Genomic DNA, 16,941 nt, shown 5'->3' with positions numbered 1-16,941 from the left:
CCCAGCCACTCTCCTACATGGGCAGCTCAGGAGTGGGTGGGGATCAAGGGAGCTGACGGGTGGGCAGCTGGGTTTAGTAACAGGGGGATGCTGGGTCCGCTTGGTCCCTTTAGAAAAAGAATGTCTGAGAGCCCCAGTTTGTACATGATCCCCACTACTACACCACTGGTGGGCAAGGTATGTTAATATGCTCTGGTTACTTCCTTTAATGTAATTTAATAATATCAGAGAGAAAATGCGTGACAATAAATATAACGTATTATTTAACTGAGTTAAACACATTTTGTATTTGTTCCCTGTACATATGTGACCATTGCTAGCAAAGCCATTTTAGTACAGAGACATGCATTTTTCCTTTTGACTTGTGCTACTTGCTATAAAGAGACACCTGTATTGCACATGTGCACCATAAACTGAAACACTGTAGCTTACAGTCTGCAAGAAGTGAACTCTATCACTGAAAAAGAAAGGTAAACAAGTTAGACTGCAACATCTGTTGTTTTCAGCAAGACTAGGACTAAATTATGGGTTTATGGATTTAATGAGTGGAAAAGGCAGATGGGGTGTTATGTAGCCACACAGCAAAGTTTTCCCTGCTCCGTTTAACCTATATCAGCTAATCAGACATTTGCTTTAATAATGGCAACTTTACTTAATTGTAATTGCTTCTGGGTTACTGGCACAGGGCAAAATGGATCCTTACTATATACTAGGGGTTACTAAATCATTCCTATAGTGTTTGTTAACAATATGCTTAGCATTACGCCACAGAAGTAATACCTCCATTACAGCTTCTAGGTGTGTCTTCAAATTTTGTGCAACATTTACAACAAGATTAAGGTTGACTTATATTATCTGTGGATGGCTAACCAGGCCTCTATAGTATTTGTTAAAAATCAGGCCTGGGTTTGTGGAAAGGCCACCTAGGCCCGGGCCTAGGGCGGCAGGATTTTAGGGGGGGCTGCATGCTGCCCAACCACACCCATATTGGTTCAAAAACACTGGGGATGCGCTGGAGATCCAATCATTTTTTAAATTTCCCATGCGCCAATCCCCATTGCTCCGGTCCAGATGATGAAAATTTGCACAAATAATGGGGTGGGGACTGGGGCGACAAATGGCAGTGGGCCTAGGGGTGCCCACCATTTAAATCCGTCCCTGTTAACAATATGCTTAGCATTACTCCACAGGAGTAATACACGTTAAAACAGTTTGGTTCATCTTTTATTTTACTTTTGTGATTTATAACAACAGTTTCACTGTCGGGGACTATTAAGAAATTTGAGAATTTCACAAGAAGTCTATGGAATGTGAAGTGCGAACCTGTGCATTCTTCATTGTATCACAGCCAGAGGTTTTCATAGGATGCTGGGAGCTGGCTGCTTAAGGGCTTGATTTGTGATAGTGTTATTGTGTGTGCTAGTGTGTATGTACTATGCAATGTGTACATTGGCTTTACTTTATGCTACTTTGGATTTTTCTCCAGGTCTGACTGCTTAGCAACAATTTATTTTCTGCATGGTGTCTGTGGATTAGTAAGGGCATTGCTTTATTTCAGAAAGATAATTGGAATTTTGCAGGAGAAAGCGATGGCTCCTCAGTGCGGCAGAACATGTTTTGTGCATACCTCAGATACTTGTTAGAATTTAATAAAAAAGTGCTGAAACAATTGTGTTTTAAGATAATACGCCTGTTGCAGGTATTTCAAGAATGAGGTTGTCTGAAAGGAGGGAATATGCATGAACAGGGTACTTTGTATGTCAAATTAAAACATCTGGACTTCCAACTGTTTCTAATTACTTGACTGACTAGACTGTAAACTTCAGAATTTGGCACCAGGTTCCCTCCTAGAGTGCTGCCCAAATCCTCGCAGGCAGCTAATCAAAGGAACTTTGCAGGAGGATAGCATTTGAGCCGGTTTTGGCCAGCTTTGAAAACAGCAGCTCCAGTGTAAGCTTCACTACCAGAAAGAATTACTTGAAGTTGTGCTTTTAGTCTGCTGCTAACTCTCCAGGCTGGACCTAAGTATGCACGCTGGAGCCTTCATCAACTTTGTGTGGGCTCTTTCCCTCGTCAGCCTCCTCGCCGCTGTGCCACCAAGCCCTTCATTCAGTCTAAAGTAAGTACTGACTGTTGTATTTATGCACACACCACTTCCTGACAGTAATGTGTAGCATTTACAGCAGAATTTGGATACACATCTAGGTAGTTCATTTGGGAAACAGCATTGCGGTGATGTTTTTTTTTCCCCATACATGCATTAAATGTATTTATTTAATGAGCTCAGCTTTCTTCCTTCTGCTTCTTTAGAAAAGACTAATAGAAATTGAACACAGAAACACTCTCTAACACAGGCACTTAATTGCTGTTATAAAAGTAGGCACAACTTATTTTTTATTACAAACAAGCAGCAGTAATGGACATTTATTAAACACAGTGTTTCAGGGATGTATTAGCATCATAACTTCTTGTAGATGGATTATTGTATCTCTAGTTAGGTTGAGAGTGATTGGCAGCTCATTCTTTTTTTGACAGATTAACTTTCCTGCATGGCTTCCCAGTGCAGTCTACAGAATGGATCTAAATGGTCAAACTGCCCAGTTAGGATACGGATTAAATTAAAGTGAAGGCAACCCTAAATAAACAAACATAAAATAAAGTTGCTTCAATTAGTTCTTCTATAATATGTAATGTTAGAGACATGTATCAGGGTTGGTTCTCTCACTACAAGAAACCATGGAAGAGTTACTGCAGGGAAGCCCTGTTCTGTGCAAATCAGCTTTTAATAAAAGATGATGCAAAACTCAGTGTGTTTGATTAAAATGTAAATACAATTTTGACTTTTGGCTAGTTTCTTTATTATGCAACAATATTCCATGGTACACCCATTGTCTGTACAAGTCTCTGGTCTATAGTGCTTGCAGCTTGTCTGTGTCACAGTTAAATAACACTGGCATCCGGACTGGTTTCACTTGGCCAGGCTTCTTTTTCCTATTGCTTTTAGAGACAGAAATGTGAGCCATCTGTTTGCTCTGTATTAAATGTACTTTGGTAAAATGGAAAAATAACACTTGCATGTTTGTGTGTGTATACTGTACATAATAAACTACCTATCCACGTCCATTAAGTATGTAATTGGAGCCAACATTAGTCCAAGTTATGCCACTGCATCCCTGCTTTTCAGTAAAAAGATTTGTGATCGCTGTGATTGGAAAAATCAAGGTTAACCTTTTTCCTAGCAAAATCTGCCTAACTTCTGGCTGATCTTTTGTGTAGTACATGCAAGAGGATTAGATAAAAATGTTGGTACTATGTACAGTACTTATCATGGGGGCTCCAGACAAATAACTTGTAAGGGGCCCCAGAGTTTTTGCTGGTTTTTATTCAGCTAAACAGGGCAAAGCACTGTCGGTGGAATGTGGATAATTCCAGGCCCCTAGGTCTGCTCCTCACACCGGCCCAACCCCCGAAGAGCAAAGCACATGTGCAGGTTTCCACTGGAGTACTGGGGATTAGGCACACAGGGGATTTAAATAACTGTCAAAGCTCTTGCCCCTCACCAGTGATTCCAAAAAAAATTAGAATCTGCTGGGTGGCAGGTTGCCCCTTAAATCTTACTGTCCTTGTCCCGTCCTTTGTAGCCTTTGCCCAAATCTAGGCCTGGAAAATCTGCTCCATTTGCCCCTGGCCTTAAGTCTGACCTTTATTGAGCAACATTGAATAGATAGTGATTCATAATTAAAACAGAAAAGAATAATGTTTAAAGAAGAAGAGGGTAAAGAGTGGTGGTAAGAGAGCTATGTCAGAATTAATACTGTAAAACAAAAATTACTATATGGGCTTTGCTCAGAGGAGTTTTTGAATTTCAATGTGCAAGACACTAGAATAGACGATGAAGAGTTTCTGGCAGAGAGGCATTATGTTTAACTTTTGCTGAATGTAATGGTGATTATAATCACATGGGAAGCCTGCCAGCATTACTGAGCCGCACCTCTGCCTGTTATGTGAATGTTTTATTCACATGAATATTTCACATGGATATTTAGTGGACCCAGTGAATTATAACAGCGTTCGTCATTATAACAAAAAATTATTATGGAAGTCAATTAAATAAATGAAAAGGACTATTATTTGCTGTGGGGGCTGTATGAAACTCACCTTTTATACAGGCTACATGGATGCATAGATCCGTCTAGTTAACACTATATTACTTTCAAGGCACCTTTTGCATGTTGCTTCTACAGCCACAACTGACTTAAACCTAACGTATGGTACACAAACACTGCTACTGGAGATGCACCCAAGTTATACAATCCACATCCAAACTGTTACATGCATGTGCGCAGTGTATGGGATCAAGAAAAAAATAAGTTTTACCACACACACTGCTTATCAGTTGCACAAAATTACACTGGAATGCAGGGAAAACAGTTGCATTATGGGTACAAAAACAAGGCAATTTGCGTGTGCTTCAGCACTTTATAAATTAGCCTTCTAGTATTTATTAGTGTCCTTTGGCTAAAGTGAAAGGGAAATTTCTTTCAAATTAAGGAGGTCAGAGCACTTAGGGTGAAGACACATAGAGCTACAAGTAGCAGCTACTTTTTGTGGCTTCAAAATGTCAAAAAAATACCCTGCCAATACTGAGAATTGTGGCTCATTTATCAACACTGGGCAAATTTGCCCACGGGCAGTTACCTATAGCAACCAATCAGTGATTAGCTTTTTGAAACCAGCTGCTAGTAGAACAATGAATGCAGCAATCTGATTGGTTGCCATGGGTTACTGCCCATGGGCAAATTTGCCCAGTGTTGATAAATGACCCCCAGTGTCTTAGCAAAGCCAACTATAACTATTGTCTAATTTGTATCCATGACAAGTAAGGTAGCTGCTACTAGTAGCTCTGTGTGTCTTCACCCTTAAAAGCACAAGGGGAAGTCTGATCTAGCCTAGTCAGTCATTTCCATGTTTGGATAGCAAAAAGGTGGTTTGAAAAAAAGGTGGCTGATACACAGGCATACAAACCACAGTGGCAATTGTGTAATTCAAAATTAATCCTTTCAGTTGTATCCTATAAGCCAGCTGTTTATTTCACTAAATAGTACTACAACTGATCACAACAGTGCTTACGGGATTGTGCATATCTGATTTGACTTCAGGCAATGTATGAAGTAGCATATACTGTATGAAGTTGTATTTTGAGTTCACCAATTATTGTAATCTGGCACATTCAGCAATGCCAGCAGAGCTTTGTTTTGTTTTTTTCTTATTTGTTTTGTTGTTATAAAATAATGACCGTACAAAGGAACATCAGTTTAACTAGACAAACTGACTTCTGCTCGCATAATAAACAAGAGGAAAATTAATTTCCATCAGCTGTGCAACATCTTACAATTCGTTTTTTTTTTTGGTTTATAGTATGGGATCTATTATCTAGCATGTTTGGGTTTTTCAGATGAAAGGTTGGTCTTTAATATGGAACACATGGGTAAACTATAATAAACCATTGAAACATTAAAAAAACCTGTGTACAATTGTCATCATATGGTGTATGGTGTTGTAGTTAACATCAAGTACAAGACATTGTCAGATTACAGAGAAAAAAACCAACTGGTCAAAAAGATTTTTGAATTGTTTGTTTAAACAGTACACTACGGGAAATGCCAATGCCAATTTCAGGATTTTTTTGTGGTAATAGACCCCATACTTGTCAAAAACAGGGCTGTAATTATAACTGTTTGCCAGCTGTACTGACTGGCAATGCTGAAGATGTTGCATTAGTTTTTGATGCATACTGTGTGTATGTGTTCAACGTGTGGTGAGGCGTGATCAAAGGCACCCAGTGCCTTTGAAAAATAGAACTTCATTTGCAGAAGTACAAACTGTAATGACTACAGTGTGATATGTTTACTGTTTTTGCAAATGAGAGACAAATTAGCATTTTAAGTACTTGACTTATATACAGAAAATTGTCTTGCTTAGTGAAACATACGTCTTCCCATGGGTCATACACGGAACATAGCATATCATGGTGCAGGCTTGTATGCAGAAGAGAAAATTTGCCAGAAATCACATCCACAGGGACATTGGTAATTTACTAACAGGTGTAGAGAAAGAGACCGTCTCTAGGACAGTTTTGCACCCTTTCGCCAGGGACATTTTTGCTCAGACCAACAATTGTTACTCTGCAAATTCACTAAAGTGCAAATTTTACGGAACACTACAATTTCTTTCGCCAGAGTTTCATTCACCAGCTTAGACCTGTCGAACTGATAAGATGAAGATACATCCTCCACTATTTTCATGTCAGTGACATCATATCCAGTATGCCAAAAAGTCATAAAAATTATAAAAAAAAAGCTGGTGCTTTTTCACATTTTAAAGCTGGATTAACATAGTAACATAGTAAATTAGGTTGTAAAAATACACACGTCCTTCAAATTCAACTTTTGAACTCTATTTGAACCTGTCTAACTGCAAGTTGATCCAAATGAAGGCAAAATGGATTTGCCTAGTGCAGTCCCATCAGGGTATAAGTGGCTTGGATATTTTTACATCCCAGGTGCATGACTTTACATTTATCAACATTGAATCTCATTTGCCACTTAGCTGCCCAGATTGCCAGTTTGTTAAGATTGTGTTGCAAGGATGCCACATCCTGGATGGAATTAATTGGGCTGGATAGTTTTGTGTCATCTGCAAACACTGATACATTACTTACAATAACCTCCCCTAAGTCATTAAGGAACAAGTTAAATAAAAGTGGACCCAATACCGAGCCCTGAGGGACCCCACTAAGAACCTTACTCCAAGTAGAGAATGTACCATTAACAACCACCCTCTGTACCCTATCCTGTAGCCAGTTTCCTATCCACGTGCAAACGACTTCAAGCCCAGCAGACCTTAGTTTGGAAAGCAGTTGTTTGTGGGACACGTTATCAAACGCTTTGGCAAAATCCAAATAGATCACATCTACTGCCCCCCCACTGTCCAGCATCTTACTTACCTCATCATAAAAAGCAATCAAATTTGTCTGACTTGAACTATCCTTCATAAAGGCTTGCTGATTGCTGCTCATAATGCCATTCACTAGGACAACATTTTCAATGTGATCCCTTAACAAGCCTTCAAATAATTTGCTCACCACAGATGTCAAACTTACTGCCCTATAATTACTGGGAACTCAGACTCCTCTATTGTATACATGTAGTTACATAGTTAAATTGGGTTGAAAAAAGACAAAAACCCATCAAGTTAAACCCCTCCAAATGAAAACCCAGCATCCATACACACCCCTCCCTACTTTCATGTAAATTCTATATACCCATATCTATACTATCTATAGAGTTTAGTATCATAATAGCCTTTGATATTATGTCTGTCCAAAAAATCATCCAAGCCACTCTTAAAGGCATTAACTGAATCAGCCATCACAATGGATTGTCTTAAAAATCTTTGTTTTAACTTTTTTTTAAACATTTGAGGGGCATGCCACATTTGTGTTGGGGTGGGCTCATGTCTAGGGCATTAGAGGATCTCTTTTGTCTTTATTTTGCTTCCTTGGACATTTTTAATAACAAGGGGCACATTTACTAAGGGTCGAATATCGAGGGTTAATTAACCCTCGAATTCGACCCTCAAAGTAAAATCCTTCGACTTTGAATATTGAAGTCGAAGGATTTACGGCAAATCCTATGATCGATCAAAGGATTTTAATTTATCGATTGAAGGATTTTTAGTTCGAATCGTTCGAGTCAAAGTCGAAGGTGGTAGTAGCCTATTCGATGGTCGAAGTACCCAAAAAAATACTTTGAAATTCAATGTTTTTTTACTTTGAATCCTTCACTCGAGCTTAGTAAATGTGCCCCTAAGTGAACTGATATGTTTGAAAGAATTCCAATTTTATATAGAAGCTGTTATCCAAAAATCAATGGAAGGCCACCTCCAAGTCCATTTTAAGCAAATAATTCTAATTATCTTGAATGATTTACTGCTTGGCAGGACTGTTGGGGGGCAGTAGCTTGTGAGCTAACATTTAAATAAAACACAATACTCAGTTTTCCCTTTTCATGGGTGGAGGTCGGCCACAGCTTTTATTAAAACCGTATTTGCCAAAAACCAATAACCCTGTCCTTGCCATGTTATACCAAGCCCAGGTTACCACAGATGCCAGCCACCCCAGCCACCGTGGGCATGTTAAGGGAAAATCCTACTGGCCCTACCCAAATGGCAAGGACCATAAACAATTACCCGCAAACAGCTGTGACAATAATAAAGTTAGTTACATAACACATTTTTAAGAATATGGAAACCAATCCATTGAAACTTTAGCAAATAAATGTGTAACAGTGCATCGGATGGGGGGGGTTGGATAATTGGCCACCATTAGGGCAGACCAGACACGCTGCCAGCCTGCACAGCACTCCAGGTGCCTGTGACATCACAAGAGGAGGAGGGTAAGCAGCTTCTCCTTTTTATAACAGCCCTCTCTTACAGGGCTGCTTCCCTAATAAGACGAGTTGAGGCTGTCGCCTCAGGCGGCAGAGCCCCCTTAGGTACCAGGGGCAGCAAAAATGCTGCTCCTGGTACTTTAAGAGCGAATTTCCGGGGGAGGGGGGGCAGCAGCAACTGCTGCTGCCTCAGGCAGCGGAGGGGCCAGGATCGCCGCTGCTCTCTTAGTGCCATCCAATCCTTCCACCCCACGTAGCAAGTCCTGCTCCCAGTACCTATGCACAGACCCAGGCACCCTTCATTACCCACTTTGGTGCCTTGCATAAATAAATTACATGTAATTAACATTAAAATCTTTTTAAGTAGCTTTAAGTTATGGGGACACATTCAGACTGGGCCAGCGGGGCACTGGGAAAAAACACATTGAGCCCCAGCCCACATGGGACCCACAGACACTATCCCCACCTGTAATATTGTTGCTTCCCCATTGCCCTCCCTCCCCAAGTTGCCGCAAACAGTGGCGGGACTACTGGGGGAGCAGGGGGTGCGAGCGGGCCAGGGCCCGCTCCCCCTCAGGGCCCCCCAGCAGCCCAACCGCCACTGAAATGCCTTGCCGTACGGAGGGGGGCGGGGGCCCGGCTGCGCGTCACGCACCAGGGCCCGCCCCCCTCTAGTTATGGTACTGGCTGCAAAGAAATGCCCAGGTGTGGAAGGGGCTAGTGGTGGGTGATCAAGCGAGCGGGCGGGTACTCTTGAGGGTATGGGTGGGACACCTGGGGTTGTGACCTGGTGGGCCTCATAGATCCCAGCCCAACGCTGTATGGTGATCCAAATTATGGAAAAATGGTCCCAAGGTTTCTGATAATAGCCTTTTTGTTTTTAAAAGGTTTTAAGTGAATATTGGAAATGCATTTAGAAGTGTTTTCTTATTCACTGATAATCTTCCCTTAGAATTTCTTAAGCATCATAGAGTACTGCATCCATTCACTGGAGAGAATTCTTTCTTGATTAGTACATCTTGTGCTTCTGCAAACTTAGAATTAAGTGGTTCTGTTCTGCAGAAATAAATCATATTATTCCAATATTTTGATGTCTGCAATTCTGTTATTATGTTTTTCTCTGTACTTGCAAACTCTGGATATGCAGTTCAGAGGTTGCACTGATGGCTTATATTATCTTTGTTTAGCAAGATATGGTCTTCACATTTTGTCATCTGTCAGTGGATTCTGTCTTCTGTTCTCATTATTGCAGATTTACTTTGTGAGGTGACAGATATAGAGGCCAGGTCAAATTTTATCCTTTTCAAATTTCATTTCTAAATCAAACTCCACAACTATATTTTTACTATAGTGCAAGTCTTACTTTGTTTATATTTTTTGGCTACATACAACACAAAGGTAACACAAAGGTAATAAAGGTAACTTGGAGGTTACCATTTGTCATTTTTACAAAAATAATAAGAAAGTCAAGAATAGTACTGATCAAGTTCATTATTTAGTTTTTACTTTGCTAACTGAGTGGAAAAATAAAGGTGTGCCGGAAAAACAGGAGGTGAACTAAATAATGACAAAATCATAAGGGTTTTTTTCTTATAGGTGAAGGTTCAAAGTGTTTTTGGACCTAACGAACCATCTTGCAGCTTGTGCTCTTAGGCACTCCAAAAGGGTACACAAATTTGCTTCTTTCTGATTGTGCACTGCTGACTGTACCTGGCAATACTGCATGCTGGGAGTGTGGCATGTGGACCTTGGAATGCCCCCTTTTGCCCATCAGTTAGGATTTGCATAACAGAAACAGAGAGTGAGCCCTTTATGTACCATGTGACAGGTTGTCAAGCAAGCACAAGGCGCTAAATTTGGGCAGGGGATGAGTGCTAAGTGTATAGGCTTTAAGGCAGGTCCGGATTAAGAATTAAAATAGACCCTGGCATTTCAAGTCCACAGAGGCCCAATCAGCCCAGGCAGAGGCCCAAACAGCCCCCACCAGCCCACTAAATACTGACTTTCTATGGCACCTTATAGCAGCCCCTCTGGCATTTGCCAGAACCCACAGATTGCCAGTCTGGGCCTGCTTTAAGGGACCCAAGGTAAAGGAGCTAATTAAAGTAAAAGGGTCCCTGTAAAACAATCAATAAATCCTCTAAGGTAGTTGTCCAGGTACATCAGGAAAGGCTACTTTTTGACTCTCCTTATGGTGTTGATAAATCAGTGACAGATCCACGTTTAGTAATGAAAGAACCATCTGTGCACTCCTGAGGATTTTGTTGAAACATGCATTGATTTTGGATCCAGCTGAACCAAGTTCTGAGAAGTCATTTTTAAATAAGGAGATTCTCTTTATCCACAAACATAGAAATATTTTTTTTTCGTCCATAAGCTTGTTGCTCCCTGTTGTATGTTAGTATTGCACAGCCACTAGAGGAGACACAGCAATTTTCAGGTAAAAGGCTTTCATCTTCCCTCTCTTTATGCTACCCTTCCCAAGAATTACATTTTATGCTACCATCTTAAAATGACCTATCTCTTTTCCTTTCTTACAGCTATCAGAGTTCATGTGATAAATTTCTGCTTAAAATTTACATTGAGAATCCATCAACCCAATTTTAGATAAAGTCAAAGAAGAACACATGAAAGCCACAGCTATTGAGGACCAAGTAGTCAATATTCTCATGTGCTGAATCTTGCATTAATGAAGTTGTTTTTCTTTTTGGCAGTTACAAATATGGTCTGTCTTTTTTGTGTGTGTAGGAATTTACCCTCGACCGCCTGCAGATTGCCTCCGGCTGTATCAGAGAAGCGTTGTAGAACTCCTGATGGGTCAATATGTAGTGGCAGGGGCAGCTGCGACTGTGGAATATGCTTGTGTGAAGTTAAGGAGGCTGGAAAGTACTATGGGCCATTATGCGAGTGCCACGATTGGGTATGCCACACCTATGATGGACAAGTATGTGCAGGTAAAAATTAATAAATAAAATAGGATTGTGAATGTGTGCTTTTTGTAAGTAAATGGAGAAGACTGTTCTTCGGTATAAGTGCATTTATACAGTGGATAATGCAATTCTTACAGTAATATATTAGAAGTCTCCACATCAAGTGCTATCACCATTTAAAAGCTAAAGGCCATAGGCCAAGCATAGTAGTGCTATTGTCACTGCCATGGAAGAACCACTTCTGTTCCCACTGTATTTTTGGATTTATACCGCACTGCCTCCTTTCCTTTTGCCTGTGGGCCTGTGTGAAAAAAATTAAGCTTTTTCTGTAAAATAGAATGTGCACCTTGATAAATTCACACATTGTATACATCTTTTTACACTATTTTTCAGATGCTAATTGTTTTACAGTGTGATAAATAGGCCCTTTAATCTGTCTCATTTCTTGTAAATTACACAGTAAGGGGAAGCTCTATCAAAGCACATACAAATAAGGGTCCTCCTACAAGTCAGCCTAACCAAGCACACTTTGTTTGTTCAAACTATAAAGGGGGTCACTTTTTTGTCAGATGACAAGCAGTTTTGAAGATCTGTTGGAAGTGTTATGGTATTATCAAAAATAGGTATACAATATTGATGTAATAAAGCTTAAAGGACAACTCCACATAAACATAACTTAAGCTTTTTGAAAAGTAAAAATAATTTCAAGCAACTTTGCAATATACATCAATTAAAAAATATGCAGACTCTTCATGATTTTTAATGGTTTGGAACAGTTCCCTAAGTCTAGCCCCTGCTCTCCTTCTGATCTCTCTGACTACTTTGCTGAGCTGACTGACTACTGTTACTTTGTATCAGAAGCCATCTGTCCTTAGCCTGCATCCTCCAAACCCCACAATTTCCCTGCACATGTGATTTTTAATAAGGAATGGAATATCACACTGCAATGCATTGTGGGTTATGTAGTTCCTGCATGCTGTCTGTATGCTGTGGAGAAGTTGTTACAATTTGTAACATCAGTGTTTTAGTCCCTCCTTCCCTGCCAGGATTTTAAATGATGCAGAAAGAGAAGAACTGTTAAACAGCTGGATTTCAGCATAGAAATTGTCATTTATTCATACTTTTTGAAGAAACAGGTAACTGTGATGGGTATATTAGGGTTTTCTGGGTTTTGTGGGTCTCTTTATCATTTTGGTTTGGAAGCCGGAGTTCCCCTTTAGATGAAACACTGTGTCTGATGCAGATGTCTCCTGCCCTTGCATCGGGTGCAACCTGTAACAGTTTAGTCACAATGTGCACCCTTTTGCAGTCTAAATTTGTTACCTGTTATAATACAGTGAACTAATTGCTTTGATGAGATACATTGTCATTTCTCACACTGCCTGCTATATTTGCACATGCTTAAAATGTAAGAAGATGAATTAGAGAGTCTTAATATACAAATACTAAACGCTAATGCTAAGATATGGTTTAAACATAGTTTTACTGCCCCTTATTTTATTGATCAAAGCCTAATTTTTTTATTTAGTATGTCTAAATAGAAATGAGGCAGCCATTATTAAATTATCAGGACACAAAAATAACTACAACCCATTCAGCCATTGTTCATTTGTGTACAAGCAAGAGTCTGTTTTTCTGTCGGCCCTTCAGAATCTGAATCCCAGCGATTTATTTCTGGATTAATGCAAACAAATAAAAACACTTGTTTGTTCTATCCTACATCTTCAAATGTGTTTTTCTTGTTGGCATGGGAATTGTGGCACACTTTGTTCTCCTGTGTTACAGGCACATGAAATTTTTTTAGTGGGTGGATAAACTTTTCACCTCAACTATTGCCGAGAGATGTATTAAAAAGGTGGTGTCTGCAGTGCTACGGGGTTTGTCTATTTTAGTTCTACAGGACAGATTAATATATATGGAAAGAATTTCATCCCTCCTCAAAACAAGTTTACTCAGATGTGGAGGAAGGGAGCCCAAAGCATGTGGACTGAAACGCATCAAGCAGTTTCACACCAACGTGTCAATTTCAAAAGCCAAAAACCACAAGAAGAGCAGTTTGAATGTTTAAGGAATTCCGTTAGGAAGGGATAACTGGAATTTATTCCAGCAAATATTTGGCATAGTTCTGCCGGAAAAAAAATAGATTTTAGCAGAAAAAGTGCCAAGGATATTAAATGTGTTCAGCTGCAGCCAGGATTGGTTAATTGTATATTCATTGCATACAGATAGTGTTTCATAAGAATGCAGATACATGTGAAATAATCAACATACAGGTAAGAGGAGACTGATCCATACACATTCCCTGGTCAAGGTTTCTTTAGTTTTTTAGTCTGTGAAAGTGCATACATTTAAAAAAAAAAACAGAGGTTTTAAATTGTACGTAAGTTTACAAAATTACAAATAAAACAGATGATCAAATCAGGTGGCATTCATGCATCAAGGTTTTTTCCACGTTTTTTTACTGCTGGAATTTACTTGTCACTTGAATTTTCCCCTTTGCCTTTAATGGATTATGCAAGGACTGAATTGCAGTAAAATAAAGGCATGAAATCAAAAAACTACAATCAAAATAAAACACACACCTTGATAAAAATTGCCATTTATTTTACACAGCTTTTTAAACCATCTTTCTGCCGTTGATTCTCTCATACAGTATGATAAATAGATGACAAAATGTCCTTAATAAATTTATAATGGATAAGTGCAGAGCATTTCTTGTCTCTCTCTATAAACATATTACTAAGCTACTATACCATGTTAAGGAAAGCACACCATGGTGGTCCTTTATCTGTGGTCATATTTTTCCATAGGCTGGCATCTCCCTGCATGGTTACACTTTCTAGAAACATTAGTATTGTATTCTGTACAGGTACATACATTATCAAAAACAGGGCTTTTTAGTCACAGGTTTATAATCATAGAATTATCATGCCATGTCTTCTCTATTTAAATGGAAGCAAAATAAAATAAACATTTTAACTTGCATGCAACAGAGTCTGTAAACCAGTGTGGCTTCTGGACTGATGTAAAATTGTTTCCATTAGCTGGCACTCAAAGCAGTATTTGTCGTGTTATGATTTCACCATTATTGCTATAGTATAAACTGTATAACAACTATCAATTGTTTTGCTTTGAAACTATTTTGTTAATAATGATTTGGAGTAGGTCAGTTGAAAAGTACAAACAACAACAATGAGCAGAGTTAGCTATAGCTATTATATTATTATCTGTTATTTATATAGCACCGACACATTTTACAGAGTGCTTTACATGCTTTTTATTAAGTGGAAATTTATGATCAATTTAGATGGTGGCAGAAAAGGCAGAATCCTTGCCAAACAGGAGCAAACCGTGCAACCATCGTCCGCTGGAAGAGATTGGTTTCAAATCAGTATTATCCAGCAAGTGGAAGCAGCAGCACAGTTTAATTATACAATACAAGTTCAGATTTCAGAAAAGCTCTCTGTGCTGGAGGCAAAAATATTGCCTTCAGGCTAATGAATTGGCAGCAGTATATAGCTTGTACGGATCGCAGCAGCAGTTGGCTAAGTCAGTGTAAAGAATGAATGGGTTGTAGTATATAATACTAACTGAATGGAAGTCAAAACACAGTTCATTATTTTATTTGTTATTAAGGATTTGAAAAGTGCCAACATGTTTCCTAGCTTTGTGAACATAAACAACAATATAATCCATAGAATGCAAGAAGGGAAGAGGTTGCTGTTAAGTAAAGATTAAAATTCAGTAGGAGAGAGAAAAAAATTAAAACACAGTATTGATTTGTAATATTGTGGTGGAATTATAGCACCAAGCTATAAGTCAGCAGTTTGAAGACTATTATGAAATATAATGGACGGTGCTTTGGACAGATCTGCCCCGTTTACCCAGGGAATGTAACAGAAAGGCAAAAATGTGTGAAACACATTTAAGTCAACTATACTTTGGAGTCTACAGTAAAACCTGGTATAACCCTCTTCTGCTACTTGCGTATGGCGCTACAGGAGTCCTGTGCCTTAGCTATTTGGGAGCGCAGGTACACTATGAAATGGAGTGCCTCCACCCAGGGTCAGGACAGGCTGAAATGTAATACCCCTCCCTGGGAACTTCTCTGATCCGCAATATGCATACATAGTGGAAACGTTGATGGATTATTTGGCTGGACACTATACCTTTAAATTACAGTGATTCAGGTAGCCTGCCAGCCAGGAGCAGCTTCACTGAAATAACGTTGAAATAATGCAGCTAGTGCTGAACTACTCCACATTTATGTGGCAGTTGCTTCAAAGTCCTGAGAAGGACTCCCTTTTATTTTCAGTGCCCTGAGAAGAGCACGCTTTGCTCTTCAGAGGCCTGTCAAGGACCCCCTTTTCCTAAAGAGAGCGTGCATTTCTGCCACTGGGGTTCCCTACTAACTTTCCCACGTAGAAACTCTGGGAGCATGCACACTTTGCTTTTACTTTGCTGCTTCTCTCTCCCAGCAGCCCTTTCTCTCTCCCATTAGCACTTCCTCTCTCCCTCTTCCTTCCTGTCAACTCACAGAGGGTGGGGCTCCTCCCCCTCCTTGCACAGAAACAATACAGAGGAGAGACAAGTACTGTATATACAGCGCTCATACTAGGGTTGCCACCTTTCCTACATTTGGGATCCAGGCAGGGGTCTGTACCCGTGATGTCAAAGGCAGGGCCAGTGACATAAAGGGGTGGGACAGGGACACGAAGGGGTGGGCCAGTGACACAAAGAGATGGGCCTGTGACACGGCGGTGTAAAAACCTGACTGTCAGTTTCAAAACTGGACAGGTGGCAACCCTATCTCATACATTCTCCACCTGCTTAAAAATTGTCACCTCCTGGCTGACATAAAATAAACCAAAGTAATGCAATAACTTGAAGCATACAAAATCTTCTGGGCTTGCTTTAGATCACAGTGCCCATTTACATTGATACTAGCTGAAAATGAACTGCATGCAACATGCTCAAAAGTACATGTATACTTGTTATACTTGTATACTTGTTAAGTATACTTAACAAGGCACATTATATAAACCAAATCAATAACAGTATTGTCCCGGTAGTGCAAACACTGGCAGCATATTTACCAAAATGGACACTGCCCCCACCCAGGCATGATTAAGTCCAGCATGCGCTGCATAAGAAGGATTTCCCAGTGTATCATAAGTCAGTATAAGTGGGAGATGTAAGGGATTCCTATGCCAGGCTTTTATTCGACCCTCTGGTCCCTTTATCTTGTACACAGGAATCCCAGGCAGCTTGGTAGTTCCAAACACAATGATATCATCCAGATACACCAGGCACTCTTGGGATGACATTTCCCCCACCAACTTCTCCATAAGTCTCTGGAAGATAGCTGGGGCCCCACAAATACCTAGGGGCATCCTGGTGAACTGATAAAATCCTAAGGGGCATATTAATGCAGTCTTGCCCTGATCCTCAGGCGCCATAGGCACCTGATAATAACTAGAGCATAAGTCCAGTACAGTGAACCATTTGCTACCATTAAGGGCTTCCGGAGTCTCCTCAATCCGAGGTAGGGTATACTGGTC

General features: G+C 40.0%; 1 protein-coding gene across 1 annotated transcript in view; it reads left to right on the top strand.

The window, feature by feature from the left end:
* The first annotated feature begins 2,001 nt into the window (after positions 1-2,001).
* Positions 2,002-16,941, top strand: part of itgbl1.L (integrin subunit beta like 1 L homeolog) — an 87,570-nt gene continuing 72,630 nt past the window's right edge. The window contains 2 exon segments of the mRNA NM_001090841.1: positions 2,002-2,119; positions 11,199-11,404. Of these exon segments, the coding sequence (NP_001084310.1) occupies positions 2,028-2,119; positions 11,199-11,404 (298 nt within the window). The 5' untranslated portion in view covers positions 2,002-2,027.

Source organism: Xenopus laevis, chromosome 2L (genome assembly GCF_017654675.1).
Source record: "Xenopus laevis strain J_2021 chromosome 2L, Xenopus_laevis_v10.1, whole genome shotgun sequence".
NCBI classification, from domain to species: Eukaryota; Metazoa; Chordata; class Amphibia; order Anura; family Pipidae; genus Xenopus; species Xenopus laevis.
Note: the sequence above shows the minus strand (reverse complement) of the source record. Positions and strands in the feature narration are given on the sequence as shown.